A 22,765-nucleotide genomic window follows, 5' to 3' on the forward strand; every position below is an offset into this window, starting at 1 on the left:
GGACATTGGTTAGGCCACTGTTGGAATATTGCGTGCAATTCTGGTCTCCTTCCTATCGGAAAGATGGTGTGAAACTTGAAAGGATTCAGAAAGGATTTACAAAGATGTTGCCAGGGTTGGAGGGTTTGAGCTACAGGGAGAGGCTGAACAGGCTGGGGCTGTTTTCCCTGGAGCGTCGGAGGCTGAGGGGGTGACCTAATACAGGTTTATAAAATTATGAGGGGGCACGGATAGGGTAAATAGGCAAGGTCTTTTCCCTGGGGTCGGGGAGTCCAGAACTAGAGGGGCATAGGTTTAGGGTGAGAGGGGAAAGATATAAAAGGAACATGAGGGGCAACTTTTTCACACAGAGGGTGGTACGGGTGTGGAATGAGCTGCCAGAGGAAGTGGTGGAGGCTGGTACAATGGCAACATTTAAGAGGCATTTGGATGGGTATATGAATAGGAAGGGTTTGGAGGGATATGGTCTGGGCGCTGGCAGATGGGACTAGATTTGGTTAGGATATCTGGGTCAGCATGGACGGTTGGGCCGAAGGGTCTGTTTCCATGCTGTACGTCTCTATGACTCTAATTTGCCTCTCTTGCCCCAGTGGCTCAGTGGTTAGCACTGCTGCCTCACAGACCAGGGACCCGGGTTCGATTCCAGCCTCGGGCGGCTGTCTGTGTGGAGTTTGCACATTCTCCCCCCGTCTGCATGGGTTTCCTCTGGGTGCTCTGGTTTCCTCCCAGAGTCGAAAGATGCGCGGTTTAAGGTGGATGAGCTGTGCTAAAATTGCGAGGAGAAAGTGAGGGCTGCAGATGCTGGAGATCAGAGCTGAAACTGTGTTGCTGGAAAAGCGCAGCAGGTCAGGCAGCATCCAGGGAACAGGAGAATCGACGTTTCGGGCATAAGCCCTTCTTCAGGAATGAGGAAAGTGTGCCCAGCAGGCTAAGATAAAAGGTAGGGAGGAGGGACTTGGGGGAGGGGCGTTGTATCGCATTTCCAACCTGCACAGAAAGAACACCAGGGGGCATCAGAGTTCACAATTGAGAGAAACTTCAAAAATATCAAAGGATATAGAGTCAATGAGTCAAGACTGTGGCAGCATCCGAGGAGCAGGAGAGTCGACGTTTCGGGCATAAGTCCTTCATCAGGGAATTATTAAGTTAACTCGTTTGAATTCATCCACAGAGCACAAATCGACCTACTTCTGAGAGATCTCCCGACATGGCAGACCTATCCTGGTCCTGCCCTCTGGACCCATTGCTTCCCACCTCACCTGCTGCGTGCTCCCTTAGCCGAGAACGGGAAATATCCCTCCACCCTCGGCTCTTTCTCCGACGAACCGGCGACGGCGCAAAGAGGGGCCCCACGAAGTTCCCCGAAGCCAGCGTTTAAGAAGGCGTTTGGCACGGCTTGCCGTCATCGCTCAGTACGGGAGTTGGGATGTTGGGGTTGTACAGGACATTGGTGAAGTCTCGTCTGGAGCACGGTGTCTAGTTCTGTTAAAGGAAGGATGTTATTAGGCTGGAGAGGGCTCAGAGGAGATTTACTGGGATATTGCCCGGGAGTGGACGGTTTGAGTTATAACGAGAGGCTTGGACGTTTTTACCCCTGGAGCATAGGTGGCTGAGGGATGACCTTACAGAGGTTTATAAACCTTACAGAGGGGTAACACGGTGGCTCAGTGGTTAGCACTGCTGCCTCACAGCGCCAGGGACCCAGGTTCGATTCCAGCCTCGGGTGATTGTCTGTGCGGGAGTTTGCACATTCTCCCCGTGTCTGCATGGGTTTCCTTCAGGTTCTCAGGTTTCCTCCCACACTCAAAAGTTGTGCAGGTTAGGGTGGATTGGCCATGCTAAATTACCCATAGTGCTCAGGATGTGCAGGTTAGGGTGGATTGGCCATGCTAAATTACCCATAGTGCTCAGGGATGTGCAGGTTAGGGTGGATTAGCCATGCTAAATTACCCACAGTGCTCAGGGATGTGCAGGTTAGGGTGGATTAGCCATGCTAAATTACCCATAGTGCCCAGGGATGTGCAGGTTAGGGTGGATTAGCCATGCTAAATTACCCATAGTGTTAGGTGCATTAGTCAGGGGTCTGGGTGGGCTACTTTGTGGAGGGTCGGTGTGGACTTGTTGGGCCGATGGGCCTGTTTCCACACTGTCGGGGAATCTAATCTAAAATCATGAGGGGTACAGATATGATTAATGGATGGTGTCTTTTTCCCAGGGTGAGGGAGTTCAAGACAAGGGGACACATTTTTAAGGAGAGAGATTTAAAAAAGACTTGTGGGGCGATTATCTTTTACACAGAGGTTGTTTGTGTGGGGAATGAACTTCCAGAGGAAGTGGAAGATAGGGATACAGTTACAATGTTTAAAAGATATTTGGATAAGTACATGAATAGGAAAGGTTTGGAGGGATATGGGCTAAGAGCAGGCAGGTGGGACTAGTTTAGTTCGGAATTATGGACTGGTTAGGCCGAAGGGCCTGTTTCCGCGTGTTGTGAATCTATGACTTCCTGCTGCTGCCCTGGAAGAGTCCATTCGTTCCACGTGCCAACTTCCACCTTGGCCTGGTCTGTCTCTGCCTCGCTCCTTCCTCGGATTTTCAGTTCCGGTTTCGGAGGATAGTCCTGATGCCCGACTTCCCTCGCACGGGTTTTCCTGCTGGGAGCCCATTCCCGTTCTCCCAGTCTCCCCAGCTCCGTCGCGTTCACTCCGACGACGCCCCGCACGCTCACACTTTCCGTCGCGCGGCTCTCGGACGTGTCGGCCGTTCTCCCCCTCCCTCTCTCCCGCCGGCAATTTGGCCGATACCGGCTCCCAGCATTGCCGAAACAACACCCCCTGCGTCCTCTACGGCCCAGACTTTGACGAGAAACGGACCTATGTGCGGCAGGCGCTGAGATTGGGGTGGACAAAGTGGCATGGTGCCAATGTCTCAAATGTGCCTGGGGCAGAGGGGCAGTGCCATGAGAACTTGCCATGTCGAACGGGACCTTTCGGACTGCGAGCCGGTGACATGTGACTTCTGACTCCACCTCCCAGGATGAGGAGGGGTTGCTTTCCCCCAGGACCCTCCTAAGCTCTGACGTGGGCATAATTTGTAGACGGTCAGTCTCTGTGGCATTTTATAAACTCTCATATCCTTCGGAAACAGAATCAAAGAGATGTACAGCACAGACGCAGGCCCTTCGGTCCAACTCATCCATGTCGACCCAGATATCCTAACCTAATCTAGTCCCATTTGCCAGCACTTGGCCCATATCCCTCTAAGATGAGTGTGGTGCTGGCAAAGCACAGCAGGTCAGGCAGCATCCGAGGAGCAGGAACATTGACGTTTCGGGCAAAAGCCCTGCATCAGGAATCTGATGGCTGAATCCTTTTGCCCGAAACATCGATTTTTCCTGCTCCATGGATGCTACCTGAGCTGCTGTGCTTTTCCAGCGCCACACTCTAATCGTGACTGTAATCTCCAGCATCTGCAGTACCCACGTCTGCTATATCCCTCCAAACCCTTCCTATTCACAGACCCATCCAGATGCCTTTTAAATGCTGTCATTGTACCAGCCTCCACCACTTCCTCTGGCAGCTCATTCCATACACGTACCACCCTCCGTCTGAAAACGTTGCCCCTTATGTCCCTATATCCTCTCACCCTAAACCTACGCTGGATTCCCCCACCCCAGGGAAAAGACCTTGTCTGTTTACCCTATCCATGCCCCCTCATGATTTTGTAAACCACTATAAGGTCACCCCTCAGCCTCCGACGCTCCAGGGAAAACAGCCCCAGCCTGTTCAACCTCTCCCTGTAGCTCAAATTCTTCAGCCCTGGCAACACCCTTGTAAATCTTTTCTAAACCTTTTAAAGTTTCACAACATCCTTCCGATGATAAGGAGACCAGAATTGCACGCAATATTCCACCAGTGACCTAACCAATGTCGTGTACAGCCGCAACATGACCTCCCAACTCCTGTACTCAATACTCTGACCAATATAAGAAAGCATACCAAACGCCTTCTTCACTATCCTATCTACCTGCGACTCCACTTTCAAGGAGCTATGTACCTGCACTCCAAGGTCTCTTTGTTCAGCAACACTCCCTAGGACCTTACCATGAAAGAAATTCTGTGATGTGCATATTAATCAATCGAAACCTGCACCTCCATTCTAACTGATTGAAGATTTAAGAGCCATCATGGATGTGTTCAATTCATTTGTACAAGTTGTATGGCCCTAAGTGTGGGGCTACATCAGGTTTTAGGGCTAGTGTAGGTGGGCAGGGCTAATATGGGGTGCCGTGATACAGAGATGACGGTGCTGGACTGGGGTGGACAAAGTTAAATATCACACAACACCAGGTTATACGCCAACAGATTTATTTGGAAGCACTAGCTTTTGGAGCGCTGCTCCCTTGTCAGGAGCAGCAGGATCATAGGACCCGGAATTTATAGTAAAAGACCCGAGTGTCTTACAACTCATGTGATGTGTTAGGCAAATCGAGATTGCTGTTATGTCTTGAGGATGGGGTCGCAGCTTTCGATTGATGAATGTGTAAATCCTAGAATCTCTTTTGGTACACAGCCCCGAGGTAACTTAAGGTCTTATCAGTGGATCAAAGAATAGGTGACATCTCAGCTCAGACAATGCAGTAAAGGTGTGAGATTGGAGTCTGTCTGTATCCCGAGGGTGAGCAGTGGGGATAATGGCAGGGGATCCTCCCGCTCACATGCCCGCGGTCTGTCCCTTGAGGCGACCATTGTGGTTTCTCGCAGTGACATGGCGGAATTGGCCATGGCTAAAGTTGACCATTTTCCTGAGGGTGTCCTCCAGGTCAGGTGACCTGGTGGGTTGGGGGGGGGGAGGCTGGCTGCTTTCCAAGGCGGGGCTAAGTTTGGAAGGGTGTGGCCAGTTCAGGTGGGGCGTGGCTAGTTCAGGGGCGCGGCCAACAGGGCGGGCAGTACGGGGCGGGGCGAGAGCTTGGGGTTGCAGCGGGGGGGCGGGGCTACAGCGGCTTCGGATTGGACGGAGGGAACGAGCGGGCTCGTCGGTAGGGGGGCGTGGCCTGAGGGCGGGGTGGAGACAGCGGCTGATTGGGCGAGGTCAGAGCGGGCTGTGATTGGGTCACGCGGGATAAGAAGGGGGCGGGGGCGAAAGGACCAGCGGGAGGCGGGGTCTCGGCCGGCGCGGCCTTCGATTGGCGGAGTTCGAAAAGCGTCACGCGGACCCCGCCCACTCCTGTGAGGTTGGTGGTGGGCGGGGCGTCGGCGCCGGCGGTTGGGTTTGAAAGCGGCGGTTGGAAAATGGCGGCGGAGGAGAAGCGGCGGCGGCGGGGAGGCTGCTCTCGGCTTCAGGAGTCAGGTAGGAGCCGGGTCCATCGCCTGCCGTTGGGATGGTGGGTATTGAAGCCCCCTCCACGTCTGGAGCCGGCCAGCACCCCCCCCCCCCGCGCCCCTCTGCTGTTACTGCGGCTGCGCAGTTGGCTGGCGTTGACAGCAGCATCAACCTGGATGGGCTGAGTGGCCTCACTGACAGCAACCCCACATGAAACACTCGCCTGTTGGTCCTCACTCTGCCTCGTCCAGGCACATTCGAGGTTTTGGGAAAACCAGCCCCTTCTGGTGAAGACAATTGTGGAAAATCTGCTTTGTTTTTTTTTTAAAAACAACACCCATTGTCTGCCCAGGTGTTCTCTGGTCAGGTGGGAGACTGTAAAACAGATGCAAAACTAGGCTTTTGACAGCCTGACAATATTCCCTTCGCTTCCTGTGCTGCTGTCATGTCTGCTGGCTGTCCTGGGTATTTATTTTAATATTCCATACAATCCCCACCGTGTGGAAACAGTCCCTTCAGCCCAATGGGTCCACACTGACCCACCGAAGGGTAACCTTCCCCCCCCCATCCCTGAGCACTATGGGTAATTTAGCATGGCCAATCCACCCTAACCTGCACATCCCTGAGCACTATGGGTAATTTAGCACGGCCAATCCACCCTAACCTGCACATCCCTGAGCACTATGGGTAATTTAGCACGGCCAATCCACCCTAACCTGCACATCCCTGAGCACTATGGGTAATTTAGCACGGCCAACCCACCCTAACCTGCACATCCCTGAGCACTATGGGTAATTTAGCATGGCCAATCCACCCTGACCTGCACATCCCTGAGCACTATGGGTAATTTAGCACGGCCAACCCACCCTAACCTGCACATCCCTGAGCACTATGGGTAATTTAGCACGGCCAACCCACCCTAACCTGCACATCCCTGAGCACTATGGGTAATTTAGCACGGCCAATCCACCCTAACCCGCACATCCCTGAGCACTATGGGTAATTTAGCACAGCCAATCCACCCTAACCTGCACATCCCTGACCACTATGGGTAATTTAGCACGGCCAATCCACCCTAACCTACACAGCCCTGAGCACTATGGGTAATTCAGCACAGCCAATCCACCCTGACCTGCACATCCCTGAGCACTATGGGTAATTTAGCACGGCCAACCCACCCTAACCTGCACATCCCTGAGCGCTATGGGTAATTTAGCACGGCCAATCCACCCTAACCTGCACATCCCTGAGCACTATGGGTAATTTAGCACGGCCAACCCACCCTAACCTGCACATCCCTGAGCACTATGGGTAATTTAGCACGGCCAATCCACCCTAACCTGCACATCCCTGAGCACTGTGGGTAATTTAGCACGACCAATCCACCCTAACCCGCACATCCCTGAGCACTATGGGTAATTTAGCACAGCCAATCCACCCTAACCTGCACATCCCTGACCACTATGGGTAATTTAGCACGGCCAATCCACCCTAACCTGCACATCCCTGAACACTATGGGTAATTTAGCATGGCCAATCCACCCTAACCTGCACATCCCTGAGCACTGTGGGTAATTTAGCACGACCAATCCACCCTAACCCGCACATCCCTGAGCACTATGGGTAATTTAGCACGACCAATCCACCCTAACCCGCACATCCCTGAGCATTATGGGTAATTTAGCACGGCCAATCCACCCTAACCTGCACATCCCTGAGCACTATGGGTAATTTAGCACGGCCAATCCACCCTAACCTGCACATCCCTGAGCACTATGGGTAATTTAGCACGGCCAATCCACCCTAACCTGCACATCCCTGAGCACTATGGGTAATTTAGCATGGCCAATCCACCCTAACCTGCACATCCCTGAGCACTATGGGTAACTTAGCACAGCCAATCCACCCTGATCTATACATCCCCGAACATCATGGGTAATTTAGCATGGCCAATCCACCCTAACCTGCACATCCCTGAGCACTATGGATAATTTAGCATGGCCAATCCACCCTGACCTATACATCCCCGAACATCATGGGTAATTTAGCATGGCCAATCCACCCTGACCTATACATCCCCGAACATCATGGGTAATTTAGCATGGCCAATCCACCCTAACCTGCACTTTGGAGCACCCGGAGGAAACCCAAGCAGACACGGGGGTAAGCTCCACACACACAGTCGCCCGCGGCTGGAATCGAACCCAGATCCTTGGCACTGTGAGGTAGCAGTGCTAACCACTGAGCCACCGTGCTGCCTTCTGTGTTTGCGGGAGACACCCAAACAGAATGTTTCTCTTCCCAGCTTCTCCCGGAAAGCAGGGCTAGTGACCTGGTGTACCATTGGCTGCAGCCCTGTGTTCAGCCGTAACGTGATGGTCTGCCTGCATTCAGCGGAATGTAAGATTCTGTGCAAATTGTGCTGGATAGGTCGTCAATTTGTTTTTCAATCCATGGCTTTATTGCTGGATTTGTACGGTCTCTGCATCCTCTAAGGGCGGCCCCCAAAAGCAATTATTTAAAAACACATTGTGCTAAGAAGCAGAGTTGTATTAGTTCCCTGAACTGTTTCTGCCTTTCAGATAATTATCACGGAACTGTAATATGTTGCTCTGAGAATGGAGCAGTCGCTGTAATCACACAGTCGTAAAGCATGGAAACCGGCCCTTCAGTCCAATCCAGTCCATGCCGATCATAATCCCACACTAGACCCACCTGTCTGCTCCTGGCCCTTGTCCCTACTCACCAACTTATCCCAGTGTCTTCTAAATGTTGTAACTGTACCCACTTCCTCAGGAAATTCATTCCACATGTGAACCACCCTCCGTGGAATAAAATTTGTCCCTCCTGCCTTCTTTTCCAAATCTCCCTCCTTTCACCTTAAACATGTGCCCCCAAGTCTTGAACCCCCCCATCCTGAGGAAAAGGCAACTGCCATTATTAACACTATCCACATCCCTCATTCTTTTATAAGGCATCCCCTTAGCCTCCTCCGCCCCAGTGAATAAAGTCCCAGCCTTTCTTAATAACGCGAATGTCCCGTACCTGGCAACATCCTGGTAAATCTCATCTGAGCTTGATAATATCCTTCCTATAACGGGGTGACCAGAACTGGACACAGTGCTCCAGAAGAGGCCTCACCAATGTCCTGTACAGCCTCGACGTGACTCCAATACTCAAAAGGTCTAAGCAATGAAGACCAGTGTGCTAAAAGCCTTTTTAACCACCATGTCTACCTGTGATGCAAACTTCAAAGAATTACATACCTGAGCCCTGAGGTCCATACAACAGATTACCTGATATTACACATCATGCAGCAACTGTTCTTTTTATACAAACTGAAAAGGCATCTGGCTGGACCATCTTGAACAGTATTAGGTCTTTGTGAGGGCAGTTGTGAGATATGAGGAATTATGCATTCATTTGACTGATTACGAGGACAATTGCTGTCAAACTGTTATGTACTACATTACCTGGAGGCAAATTTAAAATATGTTGGCTCATGTTTTGATTGTATGCTTAATTTTTTGAGATTTGCCGTGTAGATTTTGCTTTCAGAATGTGACTTTGTGGGCAGATATTACCTGCCTCTAATTACCCCAGGGAAGGTGGTGGCGTCTTAAATCACTAAAGTCCATTTGGGGTAAAGCCACCGCTGAGGGAGGTGGGTTCCAGGAGTCTGAGCCAGCGTTCCAGCAACAGTGGAACAGCATTGGTGTATTTCAAAGTGGTGGGTTTCTGAAGTGTCTGCGACCCTTGTCCTTCTAGATGGTACAGCTTGTGGGTTTCGACGTCACTGTCAATCGTTGTCATACAGTCATAGAGATGTACAGCATGGAAACAGACCCTTCGGCCCAACCCGTCCATGCTGACCCAGATATCCCAACCCAATCTAGTCCCACCTGCCAGCACCCGGCCCATATCCCTCCAAACCCTTCCTATTCATATACCCATCCAGATGCCTCTTAAATGTTGCAATTGCAAGTTGTGCATTGCGTCTTGTGTACACACACACACACACACCAGCGATTGGAGGGACTGAATTTTTCAGATGGTACACGGGGACCAGTCTTGCAGGCTGCTTCATCCGGGATGGAGTCGAGCTCCTCGAGTGTTGCGGCCCTCCAGACAAATGGGAAGTATTCACTCCTGACCTGTCGATGGTGGATAGGCTTTGGGGAGATGAGATGAGAGGTGAGGTTGTTCACCACAGGATTTGCACATTCTCCCCGAGTCTGCGTGGATTTCCTCCCACGATCTGTTGTTAAACTCGATGGCGGAGGTGCCCTGCTTGTGGTTGGAGGGGCGGGGTAAGGGGGCAGGGCGGTGGCCGGTCGCTGTGGGAGGGGTGGGGTACAGGGGCGGGGCAGTGCCTGGTCGCTGTGGGAGGGGTGGGGGTGTAGCCTGGTCGCTGTGGGAGGGGTGGGGTAAAGGGGCGGGGCAGTGCCTGGTCGCTGTGGGAGGGGCGGGGTACGGGGGCAGGGCGGTGCTTGGTCGCTGTGGGAGGGGTGGGGTAAGGGGCAGGGTGGTGCCTGGTCGCTGTGGGAGGGGTGTGGTAAGGGGCAGGGTGGTGCCTGGTCGCTGTGGGAGGGGTGGGGTAAGGGGCAGGGTGGTGCCTGGTCGCTGTGGGAGGGGTGGGGTAAGGGGCAGGGTGGTGCCTGGTCGCTGTGGGAGGGGTGGGGTAAGGGGCAGGGTGGTGCCTGGTCGCTGTGGGAGGGGTGGGGTAAGGGGCAGGGTGGTGCCTGGTCGCTGTGGGAGGGGTGGGGTAAGGGGCAGGGTGGTGCCTGGTCGCTGTGGGAGGGGTGGGGTAAGGGGCAGGGTGGTGCCTGGTCGCTGTGGGAGGGGTGGGGTACGGGGGCAGGGCGGTGCCCGGTCGCTGTGGGAGGGGTGGGGTACGGGGGCAGGGCGGTGCCTGGTTGCTGTGGGAGGGGTGGGGGGTGTAGCCTGGTCGCTGTGGGAGTGGTGGGGTACGGGGGCAGGGCGGTGCCTGGTCGCTGTGGGAGGGGTGGGGTACGGGGGCAGGGCGGTGCCTGGTCGCTGTGGGAGGGGTGGGGGGTGTAGCCTGGTCGCTGTGGGAGGGGTGGGGTAAGGGGCAGGGTGGTGCCTGGTCGCTGTGGGAGGGGTGGGGGGTGTAGCCTGGTCACTGTGGGAGGGGCGGGGTAAGGGGGCTGGGCGGTGCCTGGTCGCTGTGGGAGGGGTGGGGTAAGGGGCAGGGTGGTGCCCGGTCGCTGTGGGAGGGGCGGGGTACGGAGGCAGTGCGGTGCCCGGTCGCTGTGGGAGGGGTGTGGTAAGGGGCAGGGCGGTGCCTGGTCGCTGTGGGAGGGGTGGGGTAAGGGGGCAGGGCGGTGCCCGGTCGCTGTGGGAGGGGTGGGGTAAGGGGCAGGGTGGTGCCTGGTCGCTGTGGGAGGGGTGGGGTAAGGGGCAGGGTGGTGCCTGGTCGCTGTGGGAGGGGTGGGGGGTGTAGCCTGGTCGCTGTGAGAGGGGTGGGGTACGGGGGCAGGGCGGTGCCTGGTCGCTGTGGGAGGGGTGGGGTACGGGGGCAGGGCGGTGCCTGGTCGCTGTGGGAGGGGTGGGGTAAGGGGGCAGGGCGGTTCCCGGTCGCTGTGGGAGGGGTGGGGTAAGGGGGCAGGGCGGTGCCCGGTCGATGTGGGAGGGGTGGGGTACGGGGGCAGGGCGGTGCCCGGTCGCTGTGGGAGGGGTGGGGTACGGGGGCAGGGCGGTGCCCGGTCGCTGTGGGAGGGGCGGAGTACGGGGGCAGGGCGGTGCCCGGTCGCTGTGGGAGGGGTGGGGTAAGGGGGCAGGGCGGTGCCCGGTCGCTGTGGGAGGGGTGGGGTACGGGGGCAGGGCGGTGCCCGGTCGCTGTGGGAGGGGCGGGGTACGGGGGCAGGGCGGTGCCCGGTCGCTGTGGGAGGGGCGGGGTACGGGGGCAGGGCGGTGCCTGGTCGCTGTGGGAGGGGTGGGGTACGGGGGCAGGGCGGTGCCCGGTCGCTGTGGGAGGGGTGGGGTACGGGGGCAGGGCGGTGCCTGGTCGCTGTGGGAGGGGTGGGGGGTGTAGCCTGGTCGCTGTGGGAGGGGCAGGGTACGGGGGCAGGGCGGTGCCCGGTCGCTGTGGGAGGGGTGGGGTACGGGGGCAGGGCGGTGCCCGGTCGCTGTGGGAGGGGCGGGGGGTGTAGCCTGGTCGCTGTGGGAGGGGCGGGGTACGGGGGCAGGGCGGTCCCTGGTCGCTGTGGGAGGGGTGGGGTAAGGGGGCAGGGCGGTGCCCGGTCGCTGTGGGAGGGGTGGGGTAAGGGGGCAGGGCGGTGCCTGGTCGCTGTGGGAGGGGTGGGGGGTGTAGCCTGGTCGCTGTGGGAGGGGTGGGGTAAGGGGGCAGGGCGGTGCCCGGTCGCTGTGGGAGGGGTGGGGAGTGTAGCCTGGTCGCTGTGGGAGGGGTGGGGTAAGGGGGCAGGGCGGTGCCTGGTCGCTGTGGGAGGGGTGGGGTACGGGGGCAGGGCGGTGCCTGGTCGCTGTGGGAGGGGTGGGGTACGGGGGCAGGGCGGTGCCCGGTCGCTGTGGGAGGGGTGGGGTAAGGGGGCAGGGCGGTGCCTGGTCGCTGTGGAAATGGCGGGGTACGGGGGCAGGGCGGTGCCCGGTCGCTGTGGGAGGGGTGGGGGGTGTAGCCTGGTCTCTGTGGGAGGGGTGGGGTACGGGGGCAGGGCGGTGCCTGGTCGCTGTGGGAGGGGTGGGGTACGGGGGCAGGGCGGTGCCTGGTGGCTGTGGGGTAAGGGGGCAGGGCGTTGCCCGGTCGCTGTGGGAGGGGTGGGGGGTGTAGCCTGGTCGCTGTGGGAGGGGTGGGGTAAGGGGGCAGGGCGATGCCTGGTCGCTGTGGGAGGGGTGGGGGGTGTAGCCTGGTCGCTCTGGGAGGGGTGGGGTAAGGGGGCAGGGCGGTGCCCGGTCGCTGTGGGAGGGGTGGGGGGTGTAGCCTGGTCGCTGTGGGAGGTGTGGGGTAAGGGGGCAGGGCGGTGCCCGGTCGCTGTGGGAGGGGTGGGGGGTGTAGCCTGGTCGCTGTGGGAGGGGTGGGGTAAGGGTGCAGGGCGGTGCCTGGTCGCTGTGGGAGGGGCGGGGTACGGGGGCAGGGCGGTGCCTGGTCGCTGTGGGAGGGGCGGGGTCAGGGGGCAGGGCGGTGCCTGGTCGCTGTGGGGGGGGGGGGGGTGGCACGGGGGCAGTGCGGTGCCTGGTCGCTGTGGGAGGGGTGGGGTACGGGGGCAGGGCGGTGCCTGGTCGCTGTGGGAGGGGTGGGGTACGGGGGCAGGGCGGTGCCTGGTCGCTGTGGGAGGGGGGGAGTAAGGGGGCAGGGCGGTGCCTGGTCGCTGTGGGAGGGGTGGGGTAAGGGGCAGGGCGGTGCCTGGTGGCTGTGGGAGGGGTGGGGTACGGGGGCAGGGCGGTGCCCGGTCGCTGTGGGAGGGGGGGGGTATGGGGGCAGGGCGGTGCCTGGTCGCTGTGGGAGGGGCGGGGTACGGGGGCAGGGCGGTGCCCGGTCGCTGTGGGAGGGGTGGGGTAAGGGGGCAGGGCGGTGCCTGGTCGCTGTGGGCGGGGTGGGTTAAGGGGGCAGGGCGGTGCCTGGTCGCTGTGGGAGGGGTGGGGTAAGGGGGCTGGGCGGTGCCTGGTCGCTGTGGGAGGGGCGGGGTACGGGGGCAGGGCGGTGCCCGGTCGCTGTGGGAGGGGCGGGGTACGGGGGCAGGGCGGTGCCTGGTCGCTGTGGAAATGGCGGGGTACGGGGGCAGGGCGGTGCCTGGTCGCTGTGGGAGGGGCGGGGTACGGGGGCAGGGCGGTGCCCGGTCGCTGTGGGAGGGGTGGGGTACGGGGGCAGGGCGGTGCCCGGTCGCTGTGGGAGGGGTGGGGTACGGGGGCAGGGCGGTGCCCGGTCGCTGTGGGAGGGGTGGGGTACGGGGGCAGGGCGGTGCCCGGTCGCTGTGGGAGGGTCGGGGTACGGGGGCAGGGCGGTGCCCGGTCGCTGTGGGAGGGGTGGGGTAAGGGGACAGGGCGGTGCCCGGTCGCTGTGGGAGGGGTGGGGTACGGGGGCAGGGCGGTGCCCGGTCGCTGTGGGAGGGGCGGGGTACGGGGGCAGGGCGGTGCCCGGTCGCTGTGGGAGGGGCGGGGTACGGGGGCAGGGCGGTGCCCGGTCGCTGTGGGAGGGGTGGGGTACGGGTCAGGGCGGTGCCCGGTCGCTGTGGGAGGGGTGGGGTACGGGGGCAGGGCGGTGCCCGGTCGCTGTGGGAGGGGTGGGGTACGGGGGCAGGGCGGTGCCCGGTCGCTGTGGGAGGGGTGGGGTATGGGGGCAGGGCGGTCCCTGGTCGCTGTGGGAGGGGTGTGGTACGGGGGCTGGGCGGTGCCCGGTCGCTGTGGGAGGGGTGGGGGGTGTAGCCTGGTCGCTGTGGGAGGGGTGGGGTAAGGGGACAGGGCGGTGCCCGGTCGCTGTGGGAGGGGCGGGATAAGGGGACAGGGCGGTGCCCGGTCGCTGTGGGAGGGGTGGGGTACGGGGGCAGGGCGGTGCCCGGTCGCTGTGGGAGGGGTGGGGTACGGGGGCTGGGCGGTGCCCGGTCGCTGTGGGAGGGGCGGGGTACGGGGGCAGGGCGGTGCCTGGTCGCTGTGGGAGGGGTGGGGTACGGGGGCAGGGCGGTGCCTGGTCGCTGTGGGGTAAGGGGGCAGGGCGGTGCCTGGTCGCTGTGGGAGGGGTGGGGTAAGGGGGCAGGGCGGTGCCTGGTCGCTGTGGGAGGGGTGGGGTAAGGGGGCCGGGCGGTGCCCGGTCGCTGTGGTAGGGGTGGGGTACGGGGGCAGGGCGGTGCCTGGTCGCTGTGGGAGGAGTGGGGTAAGGGGGCCGGGCGGTGCCTGGTCGCTGTGGGAGGGGGGGGGTGTAGCCTGGTCGCTGTGGGAGGTGCGGGGTACGGGGGCAGGGCGGTGCCCGGTCGCTGTGGGAGGGGTGGGGTACGGGGGCAGGGCGGTGCCCGGTCGCTGTGGGAGGGGTGGGGTACGGGGGCAGGGCGGTGCCCGGTCGCTGTGGGAGGGGTGGGGTACGGGGGCAGGGCGGTGCCCGGTCGCTGTGGGAGGGGTGGGGTACGGGGACAGGGCGGTGCCCGGTCGCTGTGGGAGGGGCGGGGTAAGGGGGCAGGGCGGTGCCCGGTCGCTGTGGGAGGGGTGGGGTACGGGGACAGGGCGGTGCCCGGTCGCTGTGGGAGGGGCGGGGTAAGGGGGCAGGGCGGTGCCCGGTCTCTGTGGGAGGGGCGGGGTACGGGGGCAGGGCGGTGCCCGGTCGTTGTGGGAGGGGCGGGGTACGGGGGCAGGGCGGTGCCCGGTCGCTGTGGGAGGGGTGGGGTACGGGGGCAGGGCGGTCCCTGGTCGCTGTGGGAGGGGCGGGGTACGGGGGCAGGGCGGTGCCCGGTCGCTGTGGGGTAAGGGGGCAGGGCGGTGCCTGGTCGCTGTGGGAGGGGTGGGGTAAGGGGGCAGAGCGGTGCCTGGTCGCTGTGGGAGGGGGGGGTACGGGGGCAGGGCGGTGCCCGGTCGCTGTGGGAGGGGTGGGGTACGGGGGCTGGGCGGTGCCTGGTCGCTGTGGGAGGGGTGGGGGGTGTAGCCTGGTCGCTGTGGGAGGGGCAGGGTACGGGGGCAGGGCGGTGCCCGGTCGCTGTGGGAGGGGTGGGGTACGGGGGCTGGGCGGTGCCTGGTCGCTGTGGGAGGGGTGGGGGGTGTAGCCTGGTCGCTGTGGGAGGGGTGGGGTATGGGGGCAGGGCGGTGCCCGGTCGCTGTGGGAGGGGCGGGGGGTGTAGCCTGGTCGCTGTGGGAGGGGCGGGGTACGGGGGCAGGGCGGTCCCTGGTCGCTGTGGGAGGGGTGGGGTAAGGGGGCAGGGCGGTGCCCGGTCGCTGTGGGAGGGGTGGGGTAAGGGGGCAGGGCGGTGCCTGGTCGCTGTGGGAGGGGTGGGGGGTGTAGCCTGGTCGCTGTGGGAGGGGTGGGGTAAGAGGGCAGGGCGGTGCCCAGTCGCTGTGGGAGGGGTGGGGAGTGTAGCCTGGTCGCTGTGGGAGGGGTGGGGTAAGGGGGCAGGGCGGTGCCTGGTCGCTGTGGGAGGGGTGGGGTACGGGGGCAGGGCGGTGCCTGGTCGCTGTGGGAGGGGTGGGGTACGGGGGCAGGGCGGTGCCTGGTCGCTGTGGGAGGGGTGGGGTACGGGGACAGGGCGGTGCCCGGTCGCTGTGGGAGGGGCGGGGTAAGGGGGCAGGGCGGTGCCCGGTCTCTGTGGGAGGGGCGGGGTACGGGGGCAGGGCGGTGCCCGGTCGTTGTGGGAGGGGCGGGGTACGGGGGCAGGGCGGTGCCCGGTCGCTGTGGGAGGGGTGGGGTACGGGGGCAGGGCGGTCCCTGGTCGCTGTGGGAGGGGCGGGGTACGGGGGCAGGGCGGTGCCCGGTCGCTGTGGGGTAAGGGGGCAGGGCGGTGCCTGGTCGCTGTGGGAGGGGTGGGGTAAGGGGGCAGAGCGGTGCCTGGTCGCTGTGGGAGGGGGGGGTACGGGGGCAGGGCGGTGCCCGGTCGCTGTGGGAGGGGTGGGGTACGGGGGCTGGGCGGTGCCTGGTCGCTGTGGGAGGGGTGGGGGGTGTAGCCTGGTCGCTGTGGGAGGGGCAGGGTACGGGGGCAGGGCGGTGCCCGGTCGCTGTGGGAGGGGTGGGGTACGGGGGCTGGGCGGTGCCTGGTCGCTGTGGGAGGGGTGGGGGGGTGTAGCCTGGTCGCTGTGGGAGGGGTGGGGTATGGGGGCAGGGCGGTGCCCGGTCGCTGTGGGAGGGGCGGGGGGTGTAGCCTGGTCGCTGTGGGAGGGGCGGGGTACGGGGGCAGGGCGGTCCCTGGTCGCTGTGGGAGGGGTGGGGTAAGGGGGCAGGGCGGTGCCCGGTCGCTGTGGGAGGGGTGGGGTAAGGGGGCAGGGCGGTGCCTGGTCGCTGTGGGAGGGGTGGGGGGTGTAGCCTGGTCGCTGTGGGAGGGGTGGGGTAAGAGGGCAGGGCGGTGCCCGGTCGCTGTGGGAGGGGTGGGGAGTGTAGCCTGGTCGCTGTGGGAGGGGTGGGGTAAGGGGGCAGGGCGGTGCCTGGTCGCTGTGGGAGGGGTGGGGTACGGGGGCAGGGCGGTGCCTGGTCGCTGTGGGAGGGGTGGGGTACGGGGGCAGGGCGGTGCCTGGTCGCTGTGGGAGGGGTGGGGTACGGGGGCAGGGCGGTGCCTGGTCGCTGTGGAAATGGCGGGGTACGGGGGCAGGGCGGTGCCCGGTCGCTGTGGGAGGGGTGGGGGGTGTAGCCTGGTCTCTGTGGGAGGGGTGGGGTACGGGAACAGGGCGGTGCCTGGTCGCTGTGGGAGGGGTGTGGTACGGGGGCAGGGCGGTGCCTGGTGGCTGTGGGGTAAGGGGGCAGGGCGTTGCCCGGTCGCTGTGGGAGGGGTGGGGGGTGTAGCCTGGTCGCTGTGGGAGGGGTGGGGTACGGGGGCAGGGCGGTGCCTGGTCGCTGTGGGAGGGGTGGGGTAAGGGGGCCGGGCGGTGCCTGGTCGCTGTGGGAGGGGTGGGGTACGGGGGCAGGGCGGTGCCTGGTCGCTGTGGGAGGGGTGGGGTAAGGGGGCCGGGCGGTGCCCGGTCGCTGTGGGAGGGGTGGGGGGTGTAGCCTGGTCGCTGTGGGAGGGGTGGGGTAAGGGGGCAGGGCGGTGCCTGGTCGCTGTGGGAGGGGTGGGGGGTGTAGCCTGGTCGCTCTGGGAGGGGTGGGGTAAGGGGGCAGGGCGGTGCCCGGTCGCTGTGGGAGGGGTGGGGGGTGTAGCCTGGTCGCTGTGGGAGGTGTGGGGTAAGGGGGCAGGGCGGTGCCCGGTCGCTGTGGGAGGGGTGGGGGGTGTAGCCTGGTCACTGTGGGAGGGGTGGGGTAAGGGTGCAGGGCGGTGCCTGGTCGCTGTGGGAGGGGCGGGGTACGGGGGCAGGGCGGTGCCTGGTCGCTGTGGGAGGGGCGGGGTCAGGGGGCAGTGCGGTGCCTGGTCGCTGTGGGAGGGGTGGGGTACGGGGGCAGGGCGGTGCCTGGTCGCTGTGGGAGGGGGGGGGTACGGGGGCAGGGCGGTGCCTGGTCGCTGTGGGAGGGGGGGAGTAAGGGGGCAGGGCGGTGACTGGTCGCTGTGGGAGGGGTGGGGTAAGGGGCAGGGCGGTGCCTGGTGGCTGTGGGAGGGGTGGGGTACGGGGGCAGGGCGGTGCCCGGTCGCTGTGGGAGGGGGGGGGTATGGGGGCAGGGCGGTGCCTGGTCGCTGTGGGAGGGGCGGGGTACGGGGGCAGGGCGGTGCCCGGTCGCTGTGGGAGGGGTGGGGTAAGGGGGCAGGGCGGTGCCTGGTCGCTGTGGGCGGGGTGGGTTAAGGGGGCAGGGCGGTGCCTGGTCGCTGTGGGAGGGGTGGGGTAAGGGGGCTGGGCGGTGCCTGGTCGCTGTGGGAGGGGCGGGGTACGGGGGCAGGGCGGTGCCCGGTCGCTGTGGGAGGGGTGGGGTACGGGGGCAGGGCGGTGCCTGGTCGCTGTGGAAATGGCGGGGTACGGGGACAGGGCGGTGCCCGGTCGCTGTGGGAGGGGCGGGGTACGGGGGCAGGGCGGTGCCCGGTCGCTGTGGGAGGGGCGGGGTACGGGGGCAGGGCGGTGCCCGGTCGCTGTGGGAGGGGCGGGGTACGGGGGCAGGGCGGTGCCCGGTCGCTGTTGGGGGGGGGGGGGTACGGGGGCAGGGCGGTGCCCGGTCGCTGTGGGCGGGGTGGGGTACGGGGGCAGGGCGGTGCCCGGTCACTGTGGGAGGGGCGGGGAGTGTAGCCTGGTCGCTGTGGGAGGGGAGGGGTACGGGGGCAGGGCGGTGCCCGGTCGCTGTGGGAGGGGTGGGGTACGGGGGCAGGGCGGTGCCCGGTCGCTGTGGGAGGGGCGGGGGGTGTAGCCTGGTCGCTGTGGGAGGGGCGGGGTACGGGGGCAGGGCGGTCCCTGGTCGCTGTGGGAGGGGTGGGGTAAGGGGGCAGGGCGGTGCCCGGTCGCTGTGGGAGGGGTGGGGTAAGGGGGCAGGGCGGTGCCTGGTCGCTGTGGGAGGGGTGGGGGGTGTAGCCTGGTCGCTGTGGGAGGGGTGGGGTAAGGGGGCAGGGCGGTGCCCGGTCGCTGTGGGAGGGGTGGGGAGTGTAGCCTGGTCGCTGTGGGAGGGGTGGGGTAAGGGGGCAGGGCGGTGCCTGGTCGCTGTGGGAGGGGTGGGGTACGGGGGCAGGGCGGTGCCTGGTCGCTGTGGGAGGGGTGGGGTACGGGGGCAGGGCGGTGCCCGGTCGCTGTGGGAGGGGTGGGGTACGGGGGCAGGGCGGTGCCTGGTCGCTGTGGAAATGGCGGGGTACGGGGGCAGGGCGGTGCCCGGTCGCTGTGGGAGGGGTGGGGGGTGTAGCCTGGTCTCTGTGGGAGGGGTGGGGTACGGGGGCAGGGCGGTGCCTGGTCGCTGTGGGAGGGGTGGGGTACGGGGGCAGGGCGGTGCCTGGTGGCTGTGGGGTAAGGGGGCAGGGCGTTGCCCGGTCGCTGTGGGAGGGGTGGGGGGTGTAGCCTGGTCGCTGTGGGAGGGGTGGGGTACGGGGGCAGGGCGGTGCCCAGTCGCTGTGGGAGGGGTGGGGGGTGTAGCCTGGTCGCTGTGGGAGGGGTGGGGTAAGGGGGCAGGGCGGTGCCTGGTCGCTGTGGGAGGGGTGGGGGGTGTAGCCTGGTCGCTCTGGGAGGGGTGGGGTAAGGGGGCAGGGCGGTGCCCGGTCGCTGTGGGAGGGGTGGGGGGTGTAGCCTGGTCGCTGTGGGAGGTGTGGGGTAAGGGGGCAGGGCGGTGCCCGGTCGCTGTGGGAGGGGTGGGGGGTGTAGCCTGGTCGCTGTGGGAGGGGTGGGGTAAGGGTGCAGGGCGGTGCCTGGTCGCTGTGGGAGGGGCGGGGTACGGGGGCAGGGCGGTGCCTGGTCGCTGTGGGAGGGGCGGGGTCAGGGGGCAGGGTGGTGCCTGGTCGCTGTGGGGGGGGGGTGGCACGGGGGCAGGGCGGTGCCTGGTCGCTGTGGGAGGGGTGGGGTACGGGGGCAGGGCGGTGCCTGGTCGCTGTGGGAGGGGTGGGGTAAGGGGCAGGGCGGTGCCTGGTGGCTGTGGGAGGGGTGGGGTACGGGGGCAGGGCGGTGCCCGGTCGCTGTGGGAGGGGGGGGATATGGGGGCAGGGCGGTGCCTGGTCGCTGTGGGAGGGGCGGGGTACGGGGGCAGGGCGGTGCCCGGTCGCTGTGGGAGGGGTGGGGTAAGGGGGCAGGGCGGTGCCCGGTCGCTGTGGGCGGGGTGGGTTAAGGGGGCAGGGCGGTGCCTGGTCGCTGTGGGAGGGGTGGGGTAAGGGGGCTGGGCGGTGCCTGGTCGCTGTGGGAGGGGCGGGGTACGGGGGCAGGTCGGTGCCCGGTCGCTGTGGGAGGGGCGGGGTACGGGGGCAGGGCGGTGCCCGGTCGCTGTGGAAATGGCGGGGTACGGGGGCAGGGCGGTGCCCGGTCGCTGTGGGTGGGGTGGGGCGGGGTACGGGGGCAGGGCGGTGCCCGGTCGCTGTGGGAGGGGCGGGGTACGGGGGCAGGGCGGTGCCCGGTCGCTGTGGGAGGGGCGGGGTACGGGGGCAGGGCGGTGCCCGGTCGCTGTTGGGGGGGGGGGGGTACGGGGGCAGGGCGGTGCCCGGTCGCTGTGGGCGGGGTGGGGTACGGGGGCAGGGCGGTGCCCGGTCGCTGTGGGAGGGGGGGGGTACGGGGGCAGGGCGGTGCCCGGTCGCTGTGGGAGGGGTGGGGTACGGGGGCAGGGCGGTGCCCGGTCGCTGTGGGAGGGGTGGGGTACGGGGGCAGGGCGGTGCCCGGTCGCTGTGGGAGGGGTGGGGTACGGGGGCAGGGCGGTGCCCGGTCGCTGTGGGAGGGGTGGGGTACTGGGGCAGGGCGGTGCCCGGTCGCTGTGGGAGGGTCGGGGTACGGGGGCAGGGCGGTGCCCGGTCGCTGTGGGAGGGGTGGGGTAAGGGGACAGGGCGGTGCCCGGTCGCTGTGGGAGGGGCGGGGTACGGGGGCAGGGCGGTGCCCGGTCGCTGTGGGAGGGGCGGGGTACGGGGGCAGGGCGGTGCCCGGTCGCTGTGGGAGGGGCGGGGTACGGGGGCAGGGCGGTGCCCGGTCGCTGTGGGAGGGGTGGGGTACGGGGGCAGGGCGGTGCCCGGTCGCTGTGGGAGGGGTGGGGTACGGGGGCAGGGCGGTGCCCGGTCGCTGTGGGAGGGGTGGGGTACGGGGGCAGGGCGGTCCCTGGTCGCTGTGGGAGGGGTGTGGTACGGGGGCTGGGCGGTGCCCGGTCGCTGTGGGAGGGGTGGGGGGTGTAGCCTGGTCGCTGTGGGAGGGGTGGGGTAAGGGGACAGGGCGGTGCCCGGTCGCTGTGGGAGGGGCGGGATAAGGGGACAGGGCGGTGCCCGGTCGCTGTGGGAGGGGTGGGGTAAGGGGGCTGGGCGGTGCCCGGTCGCTGTGGGAGGGGTGGGGAGTGTAGCCTGGTCGCTGTGGGAGGGGCGGGGTACGGGGGCAGGGCGGTGCCCGGTCGCTGTGGGCGGGGCGGGGTACGGGGGCAGGGCGGTGCCCGGTCACTGTGGGAGGGGTGGGGTACGGGGGCAGGGCGGTGCCCGGTCGCTGTGGGAGGGGTGGGGTACGGGGGCAGGGCGGTGCCTGGTCGCTGTGGGAGGGGTGGGGTAAGGGGGCAGGGCGGTGCCTGGTCGCTGTGGGAGGGGTGGGGTAAGGGGGCAGGGCGGTGCCTGGTCGCTGTGGGAGGGGTGGGGTAAGGGGGCCGGGCGGTGCCCGGTCGCTGTGGTAGGGGTGGGGTACGGGGGCAGGGCGGTGCCTGGTCGCTGTGGGAGGGGTGGGGTAAGGGGGCCGGGCGGTGCCTGGTCGCTGTGGGAGGGGGGGGGTGTAGCCTGGTCGCTGTGGGAGGGGCGGGGTACGGGGGCAGGGCGGTGCCCGGTCGCTGTGGGAGGGGTGGGGTACGGGGGCAGGGCGGTGCCCGGTCGCTGTGGGAGGGGTGGGGTACGGGGGCAGGGCGGTGCCCGGTCGCTGTGGGAGGGGTGGGGTACGGGGACAGGGCGGTGCCCGGTCGCTGTGGGAGGGGCGGGGTAAGGGGGCAGGGCGGTGCCCGGTCGCTGTGGGAGGGGTGGGGTACGGGGACAGGGCGATGCCCGGTCGCTGTGGGAGGGGCGGGGTAAGGGGGCAGGGCGGTGCCCGGTCTCTGTGGGAGGGGCGGGGTACGGGGGCAGGGCGGTGCCCGGTCGTTGTGGGAGGGGCGGGGTACGGGGGCAGGGCGGTGCCCGGTCGCTGTGGGAGGGGTGGGGTACGGGGGCAGGGCGGTCCCTGGTCGCTGTGGGAGGGGCGGGGTACGGGGGCAGGGCGGTGCCCGGTCGCTGTGGGGTAAGGGGGCAGGGCGGTGCCTGGTCGCTGTGGGAGGGGTGGGGTAAGGGGGCAGAGCGGTGCCTGGTCGCTGTGGGAGGGGGGGGTACGGGGGCAGGGCGGTGCCCGGTCGCTGTGGGAGGGGTGGGGTAAGGGGGCCGGGCGGTGCCTGGTCGCTGTGGGAGGGGCGGGGTACGGGGGCAGGGCGGTGCCCGGTCGCTGTGGGAGGGGTGGGGTACGGGGGCAGGGCGGTGCCCGGTCGCTGTGGGAGGGGTGGGGTACGGGGGCAGGGCGGTGCCTGGTCGCTGTGGGAGGGGCGGGGTAAGGGGGCAGAGCGGTGCCTGGTCGCTGTGGGAGGGGGGGGTACGGGGGCAGGGCGGTGCCCGGTCGCTGTGGGAGGGGTGGGGTACGGGGGCAGGGCGGTGCCCGGTCGCTGTGGGAGGGGTGGGGTACGGGGGCAGGGCGGTGCCCGGTCGCTGTGGGAGGGGTGGGGTAAGGGGGCAGGGCGGTGCCCGGTCGCTGTGGGAGGGGTGGGGTACGGGGGCAGGGCGGTGCCCGGTCGCTGTGGGAGGGGTGGGGTACGGGGGCAGGGCGGTGCCCGGTCGCTGTGGGAGGGGCGGGGTACGGGGGCAGGGCGGTGCCTGGTCGCTGTGGGAGGGGTGGGGTACGGGGGCAGGGCGGTGCCTGGTCGCTGTGAGAGGGGTGGGGGTGTAGCCTGGTCGCTGTGGGAGGGGTGGGGTAAGGGGCAGGGTGGTGCCCGGTCGCTGTGGGAGGGGTGGGGTAAGGGGCAGGGCGGTGCCTGGTCGCTGTGGGAGGGGTGGGGTACGGGGGCAGGGCGGTGCCTGGTCGCTGTGGGAGGGGCGGGGTACGGGGGCAGGGCGGTGCCTGGTCGCTGTGGGAGGGGTGGGGTAAGGGGCAGGGCGGTCCCTGGTCGCTGTGGGAGGGGTGGGGTACGGGGGCAGGGCGGTGCCTGGTCGCTGTGGGAGGGGCGGGGTCAGGGGGCAGGGCGGTGCCTGGTCGCTGTGGGAGGGGTGGGGTA

General features: G+C 65.9%; 1 protein-coding gene across 1 annotated transcript in view; it reads left to right on the forward strand.

Moving 5' to 3' along the window:
• The first annotated feature begins 5,256 nt into the window (after positions 1–5,256).
• Positions 5,257–22,765, forward strand: part of LOC122544828 (uncharacterized) — a 42,748-nt gene continuing 25,239 nt past the window's right edge. Inside the window, exon 1 of the mRNA XM_087984260.1 lies at positions 5,257–5,349. Within this exon, the coding sequence (XP_087840386.1) occupies positions 5,292–5,349 (58 nt within the window). The 5' untranslated portion in view covers positions 5,257–5,291. The remainder of the gene's footprint in view (positions 5,350–22,765) is intronic.

The sequence above is a fragment of the Chiloscyllium plagiosum genome, unplaced genomic scaffold, assembly GCF_037043375.1.
Source record: "Chiloscyllium plagiosum isolate Xiang-an unplaced genomic scaffold, Cpla_swu_hap1 HiC_scaffold_48, whole genome shotgun sequence".
NCBI classification, from domain to species: domain Eukaryota; kingdom Metazoa; phylum Chordata; class Chondrichthyes; order Orectolobiformes; family Hemiscylliidae; genus Chiloscyllium; species Chiloscyllium plagiosum.